Here is an 18,991-nt window from a genome sequence, read left to right on the forward strand (position 1 = left end):
ACAGTATGTGCACACAATCAGTCAAAGTAAGATGTATAATCCCTACAATCTCCAAAATAAAGACAGCAAGACATCTACAACCTCTGTATCTAATTTGATTTACTTGACTTGTGTCAGCTTTTCCATTAAATGTTTGTTCTTTTTTCCACTGCACTGATAACAGTCATAAAAGAGATATTAATATGCACATGCCCACGTCTATTTTGGTCAAGTTCCTCCTGGATCTGTGTGGTCATGACATCATGGGGAAAGTTTCTGTCTGTCAATTTCACCTGTATCACATGTCTCTGTCAACACAGATTTATGCAAGTCCACTTTAACTACATTGTTTATGCACAGTGGAAAGCTCTAAAAATAGATCCAATACAAGACAGATGGGATACTTGATACTCATAACCTTTTATATTGACAGATTGGTCTCGTGAACCGTGCTGGTGACATCAGCAGCCTCAGCGATAATAAGGAGCAAATAGAGGGAATGCAAACATGTGCATGAATGAACTGACATCACATACAGCGTATGGTTGTGGAGAAAGTGGCAACCACATTTCTGTCCACTATGCTTGCAGTAGATTGGTTTTTATTGTGGGTTTTAGATTTACAGAGAGGACAATAGGTTAACCTCCATCCTCCGAGCAGTGATGTTTTCGTGATGCTGGACTCTCAAGTCTTAAATCTAGCATGACAGTCAGTGGAGCGGAAGCAATGCTCCGCCGTTAGCTTCTCACCACTCGCTTAAAGCACTCTTTTAGCTACTAAGCTAATGGCCTGTTTGCTTCCTCGCCTCCTTAAAAAGATTTTTAAAAGTTTTGGAAGTGTCCACAGCCCTGGCAGCATCATCGCTTGTTGAGTAACAAAGTGTCCTGGGACCTTTGCCATCCACCTGAACGCCCACATTAGTATCTCTTTCTGGTTGACTTCCAGAGTTTTCCTGTTACTCTGGCTCGTTTTGTTCCTCTGCGTGTGTGCTTTTTTTTCTCTGCTGTTTGGCAGCAAACAAGAGAGCAAGGTGGTTTGTAGAAAGTTATTTTGAGTTTATGCGCCCTCGCTCGACCTCCAAACGGAACACAAGGATCACAGGAGAAAGAAAAGCATCCTTGTGTTTGAGGAGGCTATATTGATCCACTGACCCCTCTGTTTTCCATTGTACACTTCAAATGTTCTGAATTTAAGAGGAGAATCCTTTCTAAATAACCATTTTATGAAAGAAAAGACCGATTAGATACTTGTAAAATATAATGCCCTGGTCTTTAAATGTGTGTTTGTCAGTGAGGAATTTGGTAAAAGCCAACATTTTAACACATCAAGAGGGATTGTTCAGAATAGAGTTGGACTATATTTACTGTGTCAAACCTCTTTTGTGTGCCATATAACTTTCAAAAACAGCAAGGTTGTAGAAAGAGGCAGAAAGTAGGCTGCAATCAGTGGCCTTGCTGCCATATTTCCACTTTGCTGTTGTGTGTTATGACGCTGGATGTGACCTAGTTCTGTACGGCCAGCATCTGAGTTCCCTGCTGCAGGTTATACTGCATTGCACTCGCTCGCTTCCAATGAAGCTAAAGCGTTTGCTGCTCAGCTCGGCTTCCCGTGGCACACAGGGTTGCAGAGAAAAAAGCCTGTGGGGATTCGTGCTCAGCTGCAGCGGAGCCGGAGGAAAAGCGGCGGCTTCTATGTAGCACTGTGAGTGAAAATCCGCCGCTCTGCGCTGACCTCGGCTTCATTGTTTTCTTTCCCTTTGCTTTATATGACACTTAAGCCCTCCCTCTACCTTCACTCATTCACACACACATTCATGTGATAACACAAAGGTACACCATGGAGCGGAAGCCCACTTCCTTGTCTTTAAGAAGTCGAGCATTTGCATTAGCTTGCCTGAACTTTAAATATCAACTAGGCCTTTGCTTAAAAAGATGCTCGGTATGCTAACGGGCCTTTATTAGCTGCATTTATGCCATTTCAACAGAATGGGATGAAAGGGTGAGTTGCATCATGGGAATCACAGAATCCAACATGTTGGAATTTGAGTCTTACATTAGATAAAAAATCTGAATAAAACCTCTCCTTTAACTGGTCCCCGCTTTAATCCTATTAATCACATATATTTATAGGGGTTTAATCAGGTGCAATCAAGTACAAACAGAGTATAGGTCCATTTTAATTAGCTAAATTAATTGTATTAATGTACATTTTGGATTTTGTTTCAATGTAACTGTCAGAAAAAATGGCCTTGCAGCCATTTTGCCCCAGGTTTGATGACACCTCTGTCATTTTTATCATGAAGTTGGTCAGAAATTGCTGGAATTTCCAACTGTGAATGGTGCCCATGGTGCATTCAGGTGTCAGCTCAATCAAACAACAGGTAATAGGAAATACCAGAGGTGTGGCAAAGAAATTCGTCTCAAATAATTCTCAGCTCTTGGCGAGTGAACTCCAAAGTGAACTGAGTCCCAAGTCCTAGTCCTAAACTTTAAATTCACATGCCATTGGTAGTCAAAGCTGAATTGCAAGTCTCTTGATTTTGTTCTTCAAGTCGACTTTCAAGTCACCATTTAGCTTCCTCCTACCTCTGACTTCCTTGGCACTACATGTGAAGCTGTGTGAATGCATGCACTCTTTTGGCGCATTTCCATTACACAGTTCCAGCTCTACTCGACTCGGTTCTACTCTACTTGGTTTGGTTGAGTTTCCATTACAATTGAGTACTTCATAGTACCTCCTCAACGTAGGCGGGGTCGTCATACAACGGCTGTGCAAAACTGCCATGATGCTAATTTGTACGCGACGCAAACAGAGCCGACCTCGTCGAAAGACCACGGTGATATTTTACGAGCAGCCATTTCCCTCGAGTGAGAATAAAGAATAAAGTCAGTGGTTGCTGTTGCCCAGCGTTACAATGGAGGGGGCGGGATTGTTTTTCCGGTGTTGGACGTCGCAGACCAGTGACGACACTCTCTGGCCAATCAGTGGCCGACAGGCTGTTGACGTCACACATATAGTATCGCTTCTACTTGCTTGGAACCTCGCCAGAGCAGGTACTAAAAATAGTATCGGGTACCAGGTACTATCCCTAATGGAAACACAAAACAACCGGGTAGAGTAGAGTCGAGTCGAGTCGAGTCGAGCCGTGCTAGTGGAAATGTGGCATTAGTAGCATGTAACATTTGCCTGTTTGTGCCTTTGCTGGTGTGTGTACATATTTGTGCCTTCCTGTACGAGTGTGTATCTGGTGTCCTTTTACGAGTGTATCCCTGTGTGCTTATGTGTGTTTTAAGGGAGTGGAGTGGCGCTGAGGGAGACAGCCTTTGGGGAACAATAGTGGCATATTATTGGGAATCCCTTGTTTCCCCTCCTCAGAACTGGCTGTCCTAGTTGTAACACGATCACTGTGACAACCATGGTCATCACCGTGGCTACTGAGCTACAGGTAAACAAGGGGGAGGAGGAGTGAAGGGGAGTTTGCAGGTAGAGGCGAGGAAGAGGACGAACAAGAGGAATGGAGGAGACAAAAATTAGGACAGGGTTATAAGACAGGAAGAAAGGAAATGGTGTTATGAGAGGGAGAAATCAAAGGAAAGGGAGGGAAGATGTAAAAATGAGGATGCGTAGAAGAGGGAAAAAAAAACATAGAAGGATGGGCAAGTTGACCCACAGTCACAGAGGTGTACAGTCAGGTAAATAGGATGTAGATGGGGGATTTATCCATGACACATTGGCAACTGCATCAGGGCAACACTGTTCCAGAGCTGTTCCGTGACGAACAGTTAATATGAGGAAGTGATGAGCTCTGATGTTGACATGCAATAATGCTGAGTCACACCTTGAGCTTTGATGCTCCGGTGAACACAGTTGCCTTGGACAGAGCAGAAGGGAGAAATGATCAACATGTTGATGGCAACAGAGATCAGTACAGTTCTGACAGTAATCATGAACAACAAGATCAATATCAAAGGTAATTTAAAATGTTCATAATTATGGAATTTTTCCAGAGATACTGACATTTAATCCATTTTTCTTTTGTATTTAAAATGTCAACAGTTTGTTAAAAACCATCAGGGAATGAAACTGAATCTTAATATACTTGTTAAAATACTAAAATTGTGCACTAAGTTTGGTTGGTTTGAGATTTGCATTTAGAAAGGCAAGTGTTTGAAATGGATACGAATGTTTCCCCGTTAAAGGACGAACAAAAAAAATGTCAGGTTTACTGTACGTGATTTAACACTTGTGTTTCCCAGTTATCCAGTGTTATATCAGAGAGAGGGAGACAGAGAGTCCCTCAACCATCTGGAAACATGGGCCTTGGCTAACTGGGTCACAACCACACACACTCTGCTACCATGAGATTTCTTCCTCTGATCCCACAGAAGGAGTAATATTCATTTCCACTTCTTTCCCTCTGTCTGTATGTTTTTGCTATCATTTGTCTGAACTTGTTGCACTCACATTCGTAATGTCTACAATACATGTTTGAAGAGTTCATTAGCTGTTTTAAACATACACTGAGGTTCTTGTCCTGTTGGCAAAGCCATGAAACAATCTTGAGTTTAGTGTGTTCTGAATATGATCAACTTAAGTTTACTAGGCCAATACACTGTGGCATTATAATATGATATGCGTATGTGAAGGGTCATGTTGGGTGTCAGTCTAAGCAGTTTGCAAGTCAACACCAAGAAGGTCATGAGTTCATACCCGAAGAGGCCAGTTTGCATGGTTTCCTTGTGCTGTGGTTTTGGTATTTGGTACGGAGATACCAAATTACAAATGACGTGCATCTAATAGCCTCAGTGCACCTCCAAAAAAAGTACTTGTTGGGTGGTTGGTGAGTATTTGAGCCTCCACACCTCTTTGGCGTTGAAACTAGGGGGGGCTTGGGAGGACTGTGTCCAACAATTTCAGTAGCTTTCCGAAATCTAATTGGCCAGATGCCTGGAGGTGAGAAAGTATCTGTTTTTCATTCTTCTATTACGTTGTCGAGTTCATCCATTTGAAACACAAAAGCCTTTCGATGTTTTTTTGGGCGAACCTTTGTACAAACTACATCCTTTGAAGCATACTGAGCCCTTTAAATCTCTGAGGCCAGTGCCCTTAAACAAGGCACTTGCTGGAGTTGATTGGAAAGGTCATACAAGGTGGAAGATCATGCCGCTGGAAAAATGACCTGCATTAACACAATACTCCAGCAAGAATCTATGTGATTATGTGTACAGAGCAATTCAATGTGGAGTTCCTCGAAAAAAACTGTGCTGTCATACTGAAGAAGTCTTTTTTAAATGATGAATGTTTCTTCAGTCATGAAAACAATCTATGCTTAGATAGTCCCAGTATCACATGAGTGCAGCCATTTGAAATGGCCCTAATCACTTTTGCCTTTTGATGTTTTGTGGACAAACTTTTATACGATGCTTATGCTTGAAGCATACTGAACCCTTTAAGTGTCTGAGGTCACTGCCCTTTCATGTGGCAGTATCTGGAATTGGTGGAATGGATCATACTAAGTTGAGAACTTGAGGAAAAGTCACTTGTCTTGATAAATACTCCAACAGGAATCTATGTGATTTTGTCCACAAGGTAGCTCAATGTGGCGTTCCTCTTTAAAAACAAATACTGAACGTCTTTTTTGAATGGTAGATGTTTCCTCAGTCGTTAAAACTCTCTGTACTTTGTTCTCACAGGTGTCGTCAAAAGCTCTTGGTTTCATTTCACAGAACGTTCACTTCTTAGAAAGCAAGACAACGCCCATCATTCTCTGGTCTCTGTTCCCACTGATTCCCAGGGTCCTCCCAGGCCATATATTCTCAGGCTGAGCGAGTGGTGAAAGTGCAGCCCGGTGGTGCACCTACTGTATGTGGTTGAAGCGAGAAGCCTGGAGGAGGGGCAGCGTTTTCCCCACACAGTAGTAGTTTTCTCTCCTCTCTGAGCAGCTCCCATACATTCCTGGTAGCATGAGCAGAGCTCGGCTCAGCCTGAAGTGGTCGTTACATACCTGCGGCGAAAGCGTGCCCTTTAATCATTGTCATCGAGGAGACGCGCCAGCGTTCGTGACAGTCCTAAAGGGGAGGCTGAATGCCCTGCCATTCTCACAGCTTCTAATCGGAGCCCGGCTTGTGTAAACTGTGTCCGTCTACCACGCAGTGATATTTACTCAGTTGAAATAAAAGGGAAGCAGATTTGTTTTTACTGCTCTGATATAAACCTTTTAGTGTGCCACTCTTCTTGTTGTTTGTCTTTAAAGAGACAGTCTGGGCCCAGATGTAGGTCATGGAAGAATAAGTCTTGAAATTATTTTGAAAAGGAGTTGGAAATGTAAAATTACCATCTTGTCTTGCTAAAGCTTTTGGTGAGGTAGTGGAGGGGGAAAAAGACACCAGCTCAAAGGTATACAAGAGTTGTGAGTCACAACAAAAACACTTGTTGAAATGTAGGCCTCCACATGCTGGACATGTGTCTTTCTGTAAGCAATGAGAGGTAGTGATACTCAGGTCCAGACCTCTTTCTCTAAGTCTCTCTCTGATGTTTCACCCCTCTCCATTTTCATCCAAAATATTGTTTTTCCTGGTGTGTGTCTGTACTTGTCACACAATGCTTTCTTTTTCTATATTCGCTCACGATACAGACATTTGGAGTCTTTTCAGTGTATTTGACTTTTTGATCAAACTGATCAAACAATTAAAGTAACGTGAATGGATGAACCCAACTCTGCAGCTCCCCACAGCTCCACAGAGTGTTTTAGCGTCTTTCAGCTCATTGTTTTGGTTTGGCCCATAACTTTGATGTTCTGATTCTTTGCTCACATGTAAAATTGAATGAAAAAGGCTTTAATAAGCAGCTATCAAAGCCAACTGCATTGCTTTTTACTTGTGTTGCAGCCGCATGTGTTCCCTGTACTGCTTTCCTCTCCTGTGCTTTGTAGCTCGCTCAGGTGTGCTAAAGGTGATTGCTCAACGAGAAACACCTGACCTGGGACTGGCGGTGGGGCTGCTGCTGGTCTGGCTGCCTCTCAGCCTGGGATTTTGTGTTGAGTCCTGATTTTGTGTCTTTCATTAGCCTTGATTTACTGTCTTGGTTGTTTGTATGTCTTTATGTTCATAAATCCTGTGGATATGCTGGTTTTAAAGATGCCCATTTTTTGGTTGAGTTGGATCAGTGTTGAAGTGTTATTCACCCCATAGAACTGCCTTAGGACGGGGTGTAACTATTGAACATAACAGCCATTTCAAGCTGCGTCCCAATTTATTAAAGAGATTTCTTGTCATAGCTACAACAAAAACATCAATTTCTATTGCAATATAATGCAGTTTACATCCAAACCATACTGATGAGTCCAATAATACAAATTTTCCTCATCAAATCATATATTTTCATACACCCTAACTTGACAGCTGGCTCCTCACAGACAATCAGGCACATTTGAACCATTGTTAATATAAAAACATTGATCATAGCCATTTTAAACAAAGCTTTCCACTGTTGATCCCTCCTGAATTTTGAAACCCTGCATGTCCTAAGCGCCCTGAGCTACGAAAGCATACCAAGAGTAGCTGACACCAGAGATCCACAAAGGAGCAAAAAGGCACCTCAGTGCAGAGGCATCAGTGAAAGAATGCGGCCACTCATCTGTTTTTTACACTTCTACAGACACCGTATACAAGATCTGCTCTCTCTTTGCCAATGAATTTTTGATATCCGCAGGGGCTGTGTTTGTCTTGAATTCAAGAGCCGGCTTGAGAGCCAAGGTCCTGTAACAAAACCTGACTGACAGGGAGTCCTGCAGCGCTCTCAGCCATGAGAACATTCACTCATTCACTCTCTTCACCTGTTTATTATGAGAGTGTAGGGGGTTGGAGCCTATCCCACCATGCATTGTGCCAAAAGGAAACACTGGTCTGCTCTGGTTGCCATTCTTCACTGGGCTCACTCTTACAGTACTTGACATGGATGTCTTTGGATTGTTGGATCGAAACCTGAGCATCAAGTGAGAAGTTGAAAACTTTTCACAGAGTGGACAAAGCCAAGGAATTGGAAACATCTTGCTGTGTGTCCACAGTGTTAACCGCTGAGTCACTGCGCCGTCTTACAGGGACAACATATCAGTGTCGCTGTGTGAAAACTGAGTAATTCCAGTCTGAATGATTTTCAGACTTAGTGAACTGAAGTTTACACTTAGATTTTTTGTTGGTTTATCAAACTTTCCCATTGTTGAACTTGTAAAACCATCTTAGAGTTTACAGCCATGCTAGCAGCTGTGCTTATACACAGCCTTGTGTACACCAAAATGCTAACATTAACATGCTAACATGTTGATGTTTAGCAATATATATCAGGTTAGTATGCAACCATTTGCTAAAAGCACAACTGAGGCTGATGGGAATGCCTTTGTGTTTGCAAGTATTTAGTCGTAACCAAAGTGTTGGACAAACAATGTTAAATTGAAAATGGAAATGTTAACCTGATGGTGGCGCTATATGCAGAGTTAAGTTATAACAATTCACCCTGAGGGTGACATGAATGTCTGAACTGCATTTCATCGCAATGACTCTGAGCTGTCAAGACATTTTCCTTGAAACCACAGATGTCAAACTCGTTGTGCCTCCAGAGGAAAACAAAGTCTTTAGGATTCAACCTCTAGCAACCATAAATATTTGTACAATAATTCAATTCATTTCGTAGGTGTTGAAATATGAAAATGCACTGTCAACTGACATGACAGGGATCATAAGAAGGGTCTTAAAGTGAGTTTATTATTTGAGTACTCCTTATAATAAAGACACACTGCAGCCAAGGCTATCCACAGGACATACTGGTATTTTCTCAGAATTAGGGGGACACAATGCAGCAAGCTGTACTACAAGAAGGGTTGTTGGACTGTTATTCTGAGAAACAGTGTCCTGGTTCATCAGCAGAGAGGGCTCTTCTCATCATGCTGGAGAAACAGATAACAGCCACAGGGCAGAACGAGCAGCAGGTCAACGATTCCTTTGATCACGTTACAAGCCTGTAAAAACGACTGTAACGATTAAGATCTCAAGCTCTCTCCCTCTTCTCTCTCTCTCTCTCTCTCACACACACACACACACACACACACACACACACACACACACACACACACACACACACACACACACACACACATCCCTTACAATCCCTCCATTCTTCTCACCTTCCTCTCACTTCATGTTTTCTCTCTCATTTTTTCCCCATCACTCCGTCTGACAACGTTTCTGTCTCTCACACTTACAGACTTAATGGACACATTGTTCTGCCTTGGGAATATGAAGCTGCTGCCGTTCACCTGCTGAGATCTGCAGTTGTTGATGTTGTTGTTTGGGGAGCTTGGCAACAGCAGCGCAGCGTGCAGGACGGACGTAGGCTTTGTAGCCGTGCTTCAATTTAATCTCAGGGATCTGTGTGTGCTTGAGTGTGTCTCGTGTCTTTATACAACTCTGTGTGCGTATGTCTGATGTCCCTGCATGTGTTTCTTTCTGCATCTCAACCCTTATGTTTACAGTGTGTCCTGTCGACCCAGAACAATGAGTTCCTTCACGGTGCTCGGTGACGGCAGCAGGTTCCCACCAGCCGGGCAGCCAGGTACTCCTCTCTGGCAGTCAAGCAGCGTTTAATGAACACAGAGCCAGACCAGTGGAAAGTCCCTGTGGAGGCTCTGCTCTGGGTAACACAGAGCAGGAGGCCTCCAGAGAAGGCAGACAGGCCTCCTGCAACCTTGAGGGTTCAGAGTAAAGGTGTATACACAAGTGAATAAACACGGTTCAAGGCAAAGACACATGCAGTATAACATAATTGCGCTTTAAGGACAGGCTAGATTTATCTCCATCTTTTTACTGCATCTTTACATTTTTAATGTTTCGCCACACCAAAAAAAAAAACAGGTGTTTCATTATGTTTTCAAAAGCCAAAAGGAAGAAAAAAGCCATAAACTTCAAAATCACCACTTTAAAACCCTGTTAAATATGGCAGTCTTGGAAGTGCAACAACTTTTCCAGTGCCCGAGCTTTTCAGGTACACAGAGGTGGAAAACTGTCAATATGTACAGCTCTATCACTGTAAATACAACTCGTACATGTATATGAGACATGCTCGTATATCTCAGGCCTCAAAACAGCCTTTTAGACTTCTTCTTTGCAGTAACGTCACTGATCTCTGCAATTTGCTAAGTAAGTGGAGTGTTATCGTAACTGATAGCAATGATGGCCAGAAAGACACAAATGAGATTCAAGTTGCAATAAATTGCAATTATCCTAAAAATGAGAGCTTCAGGGGTTAGGAAGTGATGTTTGTGTACTCAGAGGATTGAAAATTTGCATCGAAAACCTCTAAATGGTAAGTAGGAACATGTTCTTTGTGATTTGGGTGAACTGATCCTCTGTTGCTCCCCTGCTCAAATGGACTGAGGTAACCTAAAGTCCGTTAGACTGACTGAGTCAAAGCTGTGATGTGCTGATTTCATGTGCTTGGTCTTCTTGTGCACTTGTGTAGAGGAGCAGCCAGACTGAAATCTATCTCAAGACTTTGCAGAGAAGATGAATCACACGAGTGTTTTTATGTGCAGAACTACAACATGCATACCTACAGATGTGTACACGCACACATTCAACAGCATGTACTCGTGCATACGAATAGCTGCATGTCCTTAGTCAAAGGGTCAAAAGCGTGGATACTCACAGAGCGAGAGGTAGTGTGAAGTGTAGTATCACTGATAGTGGTGTGAGCTCTCTCTCCCTTCCCTTGTCTTGGTGCTGCCGCCTGTGCTGCCTGTGTGGGTGCCACCCACCCACCCATCTGTGCCCATCGGGGCCCTCAGGCCTAGAGTCCATCTGGCATCTTCCTCTGTGTCTGTCGAGTTGTCACCTATGACGGCCACCATCAACAGCCTGAACGTGCTAGCGCGTTTGTTCAGAGTAACGGAGAAAAAAAAAGTTCTAACTGCAGTGACCTCGGCTTCAACTGAAGGGTTTACATTACAAATATACGTACTTACAATTCATTCACAAAAACATTTAATTCATGAATAAGCTGTTCTTCACTGATGCTGAAGGAACTATACCACCACTTCTCAAGGAATCAAATGGATTTAAAGGCATCTAAAAGCTTCAAAATGAAGGCGAAAAACCAACCCTTGACCCTGAAAACCCTGAAAACAACAAGTACCTCCAACAGACTTCTCAAATTTCACACAAAAACTTTTCTTTATTCCTCCAACTCACCACCTAACCATCACTGTCTAGCACCACTGATGCTTGTTTCACAGATCCACATTTAAAGAGGTTGCATAATTACACAGTGACTGGGGGTCAGTTAAAGGAAAAGTTTCACATTTTGGTAAATTTGCTTCTTGCCAACAGTTAGAAAGTGCCTCAGCTGGGAACAGTTGTGGATTAACCACTAAAGAAGCATGACATGAAAAAGCATTTGATTTTCAGCACTATTGACAGCTGTTAATGTACTTGTGAATCTTGCTGCATGTGGGCAGAAATGCAGCTCAGAAAACAATGAAAAGACAAAGAAAAGCACAGCCTAAATCATGGAGTGCTCAGATGAGACAAAGCATTACGACAAAGTAACAAAATATTAATGATAGTAAATTGACAGACACCACTTGTGTTAATACTTTATCAGGCCATGTTCTGTATTTGAGATATGCAGTTTCAAGTAAAGATTTCTTTTGCTTTTAAGCGTTCCGGGCACAAATGATTCAAATGTTCCCTTAACTCATCCCATTTGATCTTTTAATAGATCGCTACAAAGTAGCGGAACCTTTACAGAGTCCAACTAAGTGGCAGTGATGGATGATATTAAGCAGCCTGTGGGATCAGACTTCAGCTGAAGGAGACAACAGCGTGGCATATGCCCCGCTACATTTAATGAGGATTTCACGGTGAGAGGGGATGAGGCCTCGCTATCGTCCTCAATCTGAGCAGAAGGGATTGTGATGAAGACAAGTTGCCGGTCATTTGCATGTCAAAAAGCCCGGAGACACAAAGACAATAGAGGATTACAGGGAAGCATATAGAAACACAGATGTTAGCGTATTGAGTCTGACACCAATAATCAATTATTGCTCTGGGTTTCATTCCAGGTTGGTGCAGGGGTGCTTGTCAGGAATGAAGTTTTAGATTGAATATGAGCTATAGCATTCCCCCGCTCCCTAACCGAAAGCTGAGGGATTCTGGTTTAAGTTTTATGCACTGTTTTACGACATTTACAGGAATAGTTGGGAATTCAGTTATTTTCCTGAGAGTTAAATGAGAACATTGATACCACACGTCTATACGGTGATTATGAAGTTGGATCCAGCAGCTGGTTAGCTTAGCTTAGCACACTGAAAGCGGAACTAGCCTAGCTCCTTCCAAAGGTAACTAAATCTGCCTACCAGCACTTTACAGTAAATATTGATTGTTAAAATCGAAATTTCGGGGTTATGTGTCATACTATTTCTTGACCGAAACCAGTTGCCAGGCAAGAAGCGAAGACTCCAGCAGCTTATTGGTGCTGGCCAAGAAACAGTCTGGCACATAACACCCTTGTAAAAAGACGAATTGTTGTTTTTATTCTTTGGTGTAACACATGCGAGCTGTTTCCAGTCTTTGTGCTACGCTAAGATAAATGGCTGCTGGCTCCAGCTACACATTTAGAGAGCAGAGCCGAAGTGTATTTCCCATAAGAACACAGACAGACTGATACTGGGTTATTGCTCCTAACTTGTCTGATCCACATCGAGATGTATATTCCAAAGGGTAATTTAAAAAAAATCAAGTCCTCTCCTTTTTCCCAGGCACATAAATCAAGCTCTTCATCATGACGATTTAGGGACCAGCTGTCTTATGAAGTTGTCAAGTGGCCATATGTCTCCACTCGGGTCGGATTGAAAGCAGCCAGTCGAGTATAACTCAACGTCTGCGGGCGTCCGGATGAGCTATTGAGATAACTTTTCTTTACACGGGGATAAGGATTTTAGGCGTGAGCTCTGAAAAGTGTGGTTTTCATCAGTTTCTCTCATCCACAAAAATCCACCTATGTCAGTCTGTCTATTGTGTAGATATAATACATGTCATTTTACATTATAGGCTCCACATAATCATTAGGCAATCATTAGCCATTATGTTTCAGCTTTAATCAGTGGAACAGGTAAAAGATAATGGCACTGACTCACCAGAGGGGGCAGCATCTCCCCAGAAAACACACACTCACTGCCACTCACTCCTGCTTCCTGGAAACCCTTCTTGTCTCTGATGGCCTTTCAGATCTAAGGCAGGTAGGCAAGCATGAGGCAAAACACAGCGAAGTAATTGGTTAAATTTTAGAGGCTACGTGTGTGTGTGTGATGGTGCATAACATCTCCACTCCTTTCGTTTTGTCATGCCAGCATCACTCCCTCTCCTGCCCTCAGCACTGAAGACACATCTGTCTCTTGTTAGCCCCGTGGTTGCTGCAGGTTGTCATCCAGTTAATGGGTCCTGTGATGTTTCTGCTCAGCCACGCCGTCAGTCGTGTCACGTGTAACAATGTTGCTATTATTACTATAGGCAGTGTAAATGAAGCACATGCTATGCTGGACGTGTATATTAGCCTCCCGAGGGAGTGCTGTCAAGCAGATGAAGAATATTGGCTGGGGGTGTCATTAGTGTGTGTGTAAGGTGGTGAGACTTTCTCATGCAATATCTGTCAAATCTGAGGTAAGCATGTTATTTTGTTGCTTTTCCAAAATGAACCTTATGGACATGACTACAACACATGTTCAAAATGATCAGGACACCACACTTGTTTCTGTACATAAAAATGGGAGTTTAATTGAAACTTTTTGTATCAAAAAATAGCAATATCCATCCTTCACAGCCACAAGTCACACGGCTAAACTGAAAGGTCTCCATTATGAGGCTATGTGACAACTATGAAAGCTGCTCCACCCATTGTTTAGCTTTCCATAGAACTCAAATTAATCTGGACAGCACAGAAACCAGATGGATTTCTCTGATAGTTAACCATTCAACATTACCAACAGACTTTTTTAAAGTAGTTAAATAACATTCAAATGCTCTTTTCAAATTTAAGTAAACTTGTTTTATTCTGCTTTACATTGACAACTGCTTCAGTGCATCCTCCACATCTCAAAAAAAAAAGAAAAAGAAAAAAAAAACAACCTCGAAATGTAAAAATAAGTTATAGGAATGCAAACCAAAGACCAAGAAGGATATGCAAATTTTTAGGGGGGCTTTTAAGCATAGACAATAAATAAATAAATAACCACAGAGTGTGGAATGTCTACATGTTTACAAATAAATTAAAAGCAAATGGGGAGGGGGGGAAAGTACACACAAAAAGAGAAAAAAATACACACTGTACAATATTTTTTGAAAAAAATACATAATTGAGTCCATGAATATTGCATTGATTGTGCATTTCACACCCCAAACCCTGAGGGAGGCCAGGGGTGGGGGCTATGTAGTGTCAAGCAGTGAGATGGCGGGAGGCAAAAAGAAAAGATACGTCAAGAGGGCCACACACCCCGCAACAGGCATGGGGGAAAGAGGGAGAAAAAGGTGGGGGTGGGGGGAGGTGTGTGTGTTGACATTTTGTAGACATTCAGAAAAGACAGGATCCAGTTTCCAAACACCTGTTCAGGCTATAGAGTGAGTGAGCAGCGTTAAAGAGAGCGACACAGAGTTGAGTCGAGTGTTTTTCAAGTATTCCATTGTCAGGAAGAGCCCCCACCTCCTTCTCTCCTATCTAATGCTATCTTAGCCTCTTAGGTGGAGGCTGGTTGCCCTACAGTAATGGAGAGGAGGGGAGGACAAAAGCAGCCGAAAACCCCCCCTTTCCATCACAGGACAGGCAACTTAGCCTCCAGGCCGCGGGCAAATCCAAAAAACAGAGTTGTTGACGAAAGCCCCCAGAAAAGCAGCTTTCCAAAAAAAGGCACTACAAAATCAAAATTAAAACATTTAAATAAAAAGGTTTTCTCCAAGCTCTATGAGAGCAGCCATGTCTGAATAGGAGGGCCTTGCCAGCTGCATATACCAGCCTAGTAACAAAATGAGTGAAATAAAGTTGGGGGGGGAATAAATAGTGCTGGTAAGACCGCCCAAACAGAAAAATGTTCCCCATTAGGAAACAAGTATAATCAACTGAAAGAAAAAAAGAGGGGATGGGGGGGGAAGTAAGATAAGGAAGAACCAATGGTAATAAATTAGAAATTCCCTACAAAAGAGGAAAATTAAAGTACATTTTTCGAGCTGGACCAGCTGAGTGAAGCGACCGGCCACTGACGGGCCGGTCGGGCTACAGGCTGCTGGCCTTGAGTCCATATCACTCCCTCCATCCAAACCCCTTCTTTGCCCAGAAAGTCTTTTCAGTCCACCACAACCGTCCTCAGAGACTCTCCTTGCTCGAGCTTGTGCTTGATGAAGAGTCTGTGTCAATGGTTCTGAGGCGGATGTCGCCGGCGACCGGCTCCTCTGGTGACTTGGGCGACTCTGTCGTCGCCCTCATCCAGGGGTGGTCGCAAATCTGCTCCAGGGTGGGCCGGTCCGAGGGCCTCAGGGCCAGGCACCATTTGATCAGCTGTTGGCACTCTGGAGGAGGAGACAGAAGCAACATTTAGGAAGAGGCTCTAGACTCAGAGAGAAATAAGTGGGTTTCGTCTCTACTGTATATGGCTGCACGGCATATGACTCAATCGTAGTGTGTAGGCAGCACAGACAGCCAATAGAAAGAGAACACACATCCTTTTACTGAGTTACCTCTCTAGGGTAACCAGGGCTGTTACACAAAGTGCACTGACAGAAGTCATAACAGCAGAATCTCAATTTTAGTTCCTGCTGATGAATGTGTGATCCATTGAGACAGTGACACTCTGATGTAAACTCAAACTGGGCTGTGGATGTGGGGCTGTACCACTTACTGTGGCTAGAGGGCAACAGAGTCAACTCATGTTTCATGTGTGTTGTTGTGGTTGACTTACCGGCTGAGATCCTCCTCCTGAAGTACAGTCTGCCCCTGAGGATCTCCTCGTCCTGCTCGAAGGGGATGTCTCCGCACACCATGTCATACAGCAGCACGCCGAGTGACCACACCGTCGCCGAGCGGCCGTGGTATCTGTGGAAGCGGATCCACTCTGGTGGGCTGTACACTCTTGTACCTATATTAAAAAATGGACAGAGAAAAGAGGGGAAGGTGAGTTGTGAAACACAGTGTGCAGCATCTGTTTTTAAGAAGGCGTACAAGAATATGGAGAGCATCAGTGCTAAAAACATGCAAGGAGGCTGAATTTAAAAAAAGAAAAAAAAAATTAACGTCTGTGTCTGAAACGGCTGAGTCATGGTAGAAATGCTTTCCATCCTCCTTTAGCCACAAAACACAAACTGGGTGACCTGCCTGCGTCTGCTCCCTCCCTCCTTTCTTACCCCTCCCTCCTGGAAGGAGGAACTTGGATACCAAACAAGAAAAAAGAAAAAGAAAGGCAATGGGAGCCCATCACGTGAACCGCCGACTCGGGTTTCACAACAAACAGATGTTACGTGGCACTGACCTAATACCCACAAACTGCGACTGTGACTCAAGCTTCGCTAACAAAATAACAAGCGGAAACATAAAAGCACGCTCCATCTCACAAGTCGGAGATGTATCAGAGATAAAAACCGACGCCAACGGGATTAATAAACAGTGAGTCATATCTGTGAAGCCATAACTTGCGCGTGATACATCCCGCTGAAAACACTAAGCGCGTGTCATTTCACATTTACATCCGTAATAACGATAAAGCGCGAGACCCCGGGCCAGGAAAACCCTCCACCAAAAACAGACCACTGCGTCACAGGCTCGCGAACGCCTCCATATCTGAATATAGCTCAGCGGAGCATCAAGGGCAAATACAACCCAGCCCACACGGATGTGTATTCGGAAAAAAACAAATTACACATCCCGCATTGTAACAGCTCATAATGGCTATCAATGTCATAAGAGGGGGTGGCGGCGGCAGCTTACCATCGAAATCGGTGTAGACTGTGTCCTTGAGAATCGCCCCTGAGCCAAAGTCGATAAGCTTGAGCTCCCCGGTGCGTAGATCCACAAGCAGGTTTTCATCTTTGATGTCCCTGTGTACTACACCGCAGCTGTAGCAGTGTCTGACCGCCTCCAAAACCTGGCGGAAAAAGCCCCGAGCCGTGTCTTCGTCCAGGGCGCCCTTCTCGGTGATGAAGTCGAAAAGGTCCTTGACGAGCTCCGGCCTCTCCATGACGATGAGCCAGCCGTCCGCCCGCTCGTAATAGTCCAGCAATTTGATAACTCCGCGAAACGACGAGCTGACCTTCTTCAGCAGCAGGATCTCCAAAGGCACCATAGCTCCGTTCTATCACAAATACAGGGGGAATTTATTAAGCATGTTATGCTAAAGAACAGCCATTCTCCCCTTCACACCACAACACCCCCACCCAGCAGCAGGCGGGAGGGGGGGGGGACCAAAACAAACCACACACAGATCGGGAATGACTACTCACAATTGTGCCCCACTCGGTCACCCTCTCCTTCGCAACGTGTTTCACAGCAACCTGAATAAAAAAGCAAAGAGGGAGGAAATCGTAAACAAATGCTTCAAACATTGTGGGGAAGTCACATTGTCTTTTCCGGTGGCGAAATGAGGACGCCCGGCTTTGATGGCGGGCACATGCAAGATCAAAACATAGACTCCGATCCCCGTCCACAGCCTTACCGGTGCGCCATCAGAGATCCGGCTGCCGGCGTACACAGTCCCAAATCCTCCGCTGCCCAGCACGGATCCCACTTGGTAAACCTTTTCGAAGGGCTCCTTTTCCACTTTAACTGCAAATAAGCGGAAAAATGTTCAGGTGAGCGCACTATTTCCACAACAAACCAGGGCTTAGCGCGAGGTCAAGTTGTTAGCTATCGTTTACTAGCTCGTCAGCTTTACGAGCCGGTCAGCTGCAGCAGTAGTAAGGTTAGCTTGCTCTAAAGTAATAAAGCAGAGTAAATGCAGTTATGTTTGTTAAACCTCTGCTCTGTCGGTACATTAAATGTAGTATAAAGGTGGTGAAAAGTAATGTTTACTAATGGTAACCTACCCGACTGGAGCTGTATTTTCACTGGTAGATGGTCCATACTTGAAGGGTTGCAAATATGTGAAAATGAACCAAACTTTGACAGCAACATATTCACGCTGAAAAGCCGGAGTAGACGATCCCTATCCACCCGTCGAGAGTCAGAAGAGCAAAGATAATCAGAGGAGAAGTGAAGTCAGGCGCAGTAGAAATGGTGGTGCAGACCGTCTTGGCTGCTAGCGAATAATGTATCCAGTCCAGCAGTGCGCCAACTCCGCCGCACCGCGCCCGTCAAAGTCGTGTCACGACCGAGAAGTCGTACACCGTTTCCCGAAAACCGGCATGAAATCTTGCGTCTGTGTCTCGACTCAAGCGCAACAGACGAAAACAGTCCTCTTAAGTGATAAAAAAAATCACAACACTCCGATGTGTGTAGCAGTCGTATCGACAGCAGAGTGCGTTTAAACACCCTCCGCAGTGTGTTGATATCCTGAAGAGTCGCCGCTGTCTGAGCTTTGGCGCGGTCTCCACAAGCCAATATTTTGACGCGCAGTAGGGTGGAGGTATCCCTCCGCCACCAATACAAGTCGACACGTTTGCTTAATTCTATGGGCAATTCGTCTCTTTTTATCAGATACGCCTGTAAATCAAACTACTGGACGCTAATTGTAATTTGAATCCAGTCTCAAAGAAAAAAATCTATTGAAATAATCCTTTTCACCGCGCACTACTTTCTCATAGTACGAGACGCCCAAGAATCCCTTGTCTGGAAGCTTTACGCTGTGTTCACTATCGACTCGGAGGCGACGACCAATTAGATGTCGTCTATAAATACTGTGTTTCGTATCTGGACCAATCCAGAAAAAGTTATTATAATAAAGCAGGCATTTGAGCGCACGTGGCGGCAATTCTGAGACGTCCTCCCT

General features: G+C 43.9%; 1 protein-coding gene across 1 annotated transcript; it reads right to left on the reverse strand.

Moving 5' to 3' along the window:
- Positions 1-13,779: 13,779 nt before the first annotated feature.
- LOC139350653 (serine/threonine-protein kinase pim-3-like) lies at positions 13,780-18,575 on the reverse strand. Its single transcript, XM_070992156.1, has 6 exons — positions 18,090-18,575; positions 17,720-17,829; positions 17,508-17,558; positions 16,996-17,359; positions 15,974-16,150; positions 13,780-15,584 (listed from the first exon to the last, which is right to left on the reverse strand). The coding sequence occupies exons 1-6, from the start codon at positions 18,175-18,177 to the stop codon at positions 15,382-15,384; spliced, it is 993 nt and encodes a 330-aa protein (XP_070848257.1). The 5' UTR covers positions 18,178-18,575; the 3' UTR covers positions 13,780-15,381.
- Positions 18,576-18,991: the final 416 nt, after the last annotated feature.

Source organism: Chaetodon trifascialis, chromosome 22, assembly GCF_039877785.1.
Source record: "Chaetodon trifascialis isolate fChaTrf1 chromosome 22, fChaTrf1.hap1, whole genome shotgun sequence".
Lineage (NCBI taxonomy): Eukaryota > Metazoa > Chordata > Actinopteri > Chaetodontiformes > Chaetodontidae > Chaetodon > Chaetodon trifascialis.